This window comes from Aphanomyces invadans (genome assembly GCF_000520115.1).
Source record: "Aphanomyces invadans strain NJM9701 unplaced genomic scaffold supercont1.282, whole genome shotgun sequence".
NCBI lineage: Eukaryota > Oomycota > Saprolegniomycetes > Saprolegniales > Verrucalvaceae > Aphanomyces > Aphanomyces invadans.
The window spans coordinates 1-3,092 of NW_008580427.1; the positions used below are offsets into that span (position 1 = coordinate 1).

Consider the following 3,092-nt stretch of genomic DNA (forward strand, 5'->3'; position numbering starts at 1 on the left):
CCATGGAGAGTCGCTTAGAAGGTTTGACTTAGAACCTTCGACTTAGAGCTTTAGAACATTCATCCTTGTCGTCCTGCTAGAGGGACGCCTGTACATTAGAAAGCTACATCCTAATCACTTTTACATTTGCCCGCAACAGAAGTCACTCGCTTCTACCGTCTTGTGCAAGCTCTTGGTGACGCCGAGAGAATCCGACCCTGAAGTCTAGCCCTCTGGACTTCGTTATTAATTTGTGCGTTCTCGTGACCCCGCGCGACCGTCACACAACCATGGACGGTAAAGTGGTCCTTCCTCGGCGATTTCGGTGTTGCGATCGACACGTCGAAACGCTCTCACGTCCAATTGTGTGATTAGGAACGGGTGCGTCATCCATGGTAGCGTGTTTGGGTCGATGAGAGCGAGAAATTGATCGAGTCGCGCGACTTCCAAGTCGTGGAGGCTGATGAACTCGCTACGGTATCGAGTTCGTCGGCGGCATGACGAGCTCGGGCAAAGGGTGCGCCGAGCCTGGATACCCTGGTGTGTACTCGCACGTGTCAGTCGCCCGCGTCTTCATGGAGTCCATCTTCCCTGTCGTTCGTCTCCAGTCGTTTCCTCTCGTCGGGAAAAGCTGCAGGCAGGCCTTGCTTTCGTCCGTGCTGCACCCAGACGAGGCGTACTGACATTGAATCGCACTTTCACGAACCATCTCAATTTTGTCTCTTCCGTATGGGACGCATTGTTCGAACCGTGATGGTGGTAAATTGCGTTGTCGTGGAGAATGACAGGTACTGACTACGTGAAGACGCTTGTCGACAGCGCATGCCTGCGCGGTTTGGCTCAAGTTGTTGTAAGCGATGGCAGTAGTGTCAAGTATTAGCGTACTGGGCTACAAGAATATTTCCGTGAGTACCTTTCGCAATTTTTCGTTCATTGACTTTAGGGTATAGACATACTGCACTTACACCGCAACCTCTCTTTAGGGCGTGTTCAGAGCAAAGCAATTGCCTGCACTTCTTGTCAAACCAAAATTTTGATGTGCGCAGATAATTGTTTCGCGCACTGTAGAATATCGCCACTGCGACACGCTTCACTGGAGATATTCTCGCGTGAACGTTTAAAGGGCGTCTTGTCCCACATACGTTGCCGTGCACCTTGCCTTTGGTTCGTATGAGCCCTAATAAGAACGATTTGCCTTACAGCAGCGAGCGACGCCCAGGAAATCGCGCACATCGGAGCCAAGCCGAGGTCGTGTGTGCATCTTCGTGCGGGCGTTGCCTTGGTGAGAGCCTCCATCGCGCGTGTCACCCAACCTTCTATCCTCTCGTCGGGAAAAGCAGGAGGTAGGCCTTGCTTTCGTTCGCACCTAGACGAGCATGGAATCGCACTTTCGCAAACTACATCATTGGTGTCTCTTCGGAACGTGTCCGAAGCATGGGGCTGTTGTGTGCTGGGACACCTGTAAGAGGAAAATCGGCCCCTTTCCACGTTGACTTGGCGTATCGTCATTTTCCAATTCACGTCTGCCATGGCCAAATTCCTTGCCCTCGCTGCCGTCGCCGCGTCCGCCGCCGCCCAAGTCGAAGTCGTCAACGGCACCGATGTCCCTGTCAGCAAGTACCCGTTCGTGACGACCATCCGCGAAGCCTATGCTCTTTCGCCCAGGTGCGTCGCGTCCTTGATCGCCCCCAAGGTGCTCCTCGCCTCCGCCAGCTGCTACAGCATTTCGCCGTCGGGTATCTATGCCTCGATCGGGACATACTTGTGGGACAAGGACGCTGAACTCATCAAGATCGTCAAGCAAACCCCGCACCCCAAGTTCAACAGCGATACGGGCGACTTCGACTTAGCCATCTTTGAATTGGAAACCGAATCCAAGGCCGTCCCCGTCGCGCTCAAGTTCAACGAAGACGCCGAGAACGAACTCGGCATGGCGCTTGGCTTCGACCTTGATGATGCGGAAGGAGTCCTCATGGAAGACGACGTCAAAATCTGGTCCAACGACGATTGCGCCGAGGCATACGGGAGCGACGTCTTGCCGTCCACGATGTGCGCCGGTGGCGGCGACAACGACACATGCTTCTTCGTCCCTGGTACACCGTTGACCATCACCCGCAACGGTGTCCAGTACGTCGTCGGTGTGGGGCATTCGGGGGATCGATGTTTCGAGCCGGGTGTTCCCGGCTCCTACTCGCGCGTGTCGGCCGCCCACGACTTCATCCAATCCTTCTTGTCGAACACCACCACCGAGCCTGCGTCCTAAGTAGGAAACCTTCAGCTCAGTTGTCCTACTGTAGTCGATATGATGTCTCTAAAGCTCTCGCCCGCACCTTCATCGAACGCTTCTTGATTGTCACCCCTACCCCTACCAAGCCAGTTTCCTGGTGGTGCCATACACTTCAGTTGCACTAGACCATGTGATGTCTGTAGAGCTCTCGCTTTTCTTTTTGGTCGCATATCTCGTTGGTTGCATCCTCGTTGGAGATCTTTGCGGCGCCGAGAAGACTTGTTTCATCGATGCCAGTCCACTGCTTTCACGTGTCGTCCCTCCTGGTCAGAGCTGAAGCTGATTTTGCTCACTGAGGCGTCGCCCGTGTTGTGAGACTGAGCGCAGTTAGCCTACCGCAAGTACAGTTTTCATGCAGCCAGTGTGTTGACAATATGGTCGAGAGATCTCTTGTCCCGGGGAAGCGGACGGGATCGTCGTCGTCGTTGCTTTTGATTCGCATGGTTCAAATCAGCCTGGCTGGGTTTACGTTGCAAGTGGAGTTGAACGCACGCAATGCTACTGTGACAGGATAAGGAAAAGAGGATGATCCGATAAAAGTGACTTCGCATGAAAGCCAATGTCGGACCGATACAGTAACACCGTACTGTTATGGTACAAAGACGACCAACAACTAATGTAGAAATGTACGAATGGCCCTAAATGGGACCAACGACCTTGAAAAGGATCCAAACCATGATGTGTCCTTGACGTCAAACCGTGGCCCACACCAGGTGATCGACACGGTCCACAAGTTCATTGCCACTTGCTATGGCCAAGGTCCTCGCTGCTGTCGCCGCCACCGCCGAGTCCGAAATCGGCAACGGGACCAACGGGACACGTATGT

General features: G+C 53.8%; 1 protein-coding gene across 1 annotated transcript; it reads left to right on the forward strand.

Annotated features, from left to right (window-relative positions):
* The first annotated feature begins 1,385 nt into the window (after positions 1 to 1,385).
* Positions 1,386 to 2,335, forward strand: H310_15272 (hypothetical protein). The gene has a single exon (XM_008883259.1). The coding sequence runs from the start codon at positions 1,508 to 1,510 to the stop codon at positions 2,240 to 2,242; it is 735 nt and encodes a 244-aa protein (XP_008881481.1). The 5' UTR covers positions 1,386 to 1,507; the 3' UTR covers positions 2,243 to 2,335.
* The last annotated feature ends 757 nt before the right edge of the window (positions 2,336 to 3,092 follow it).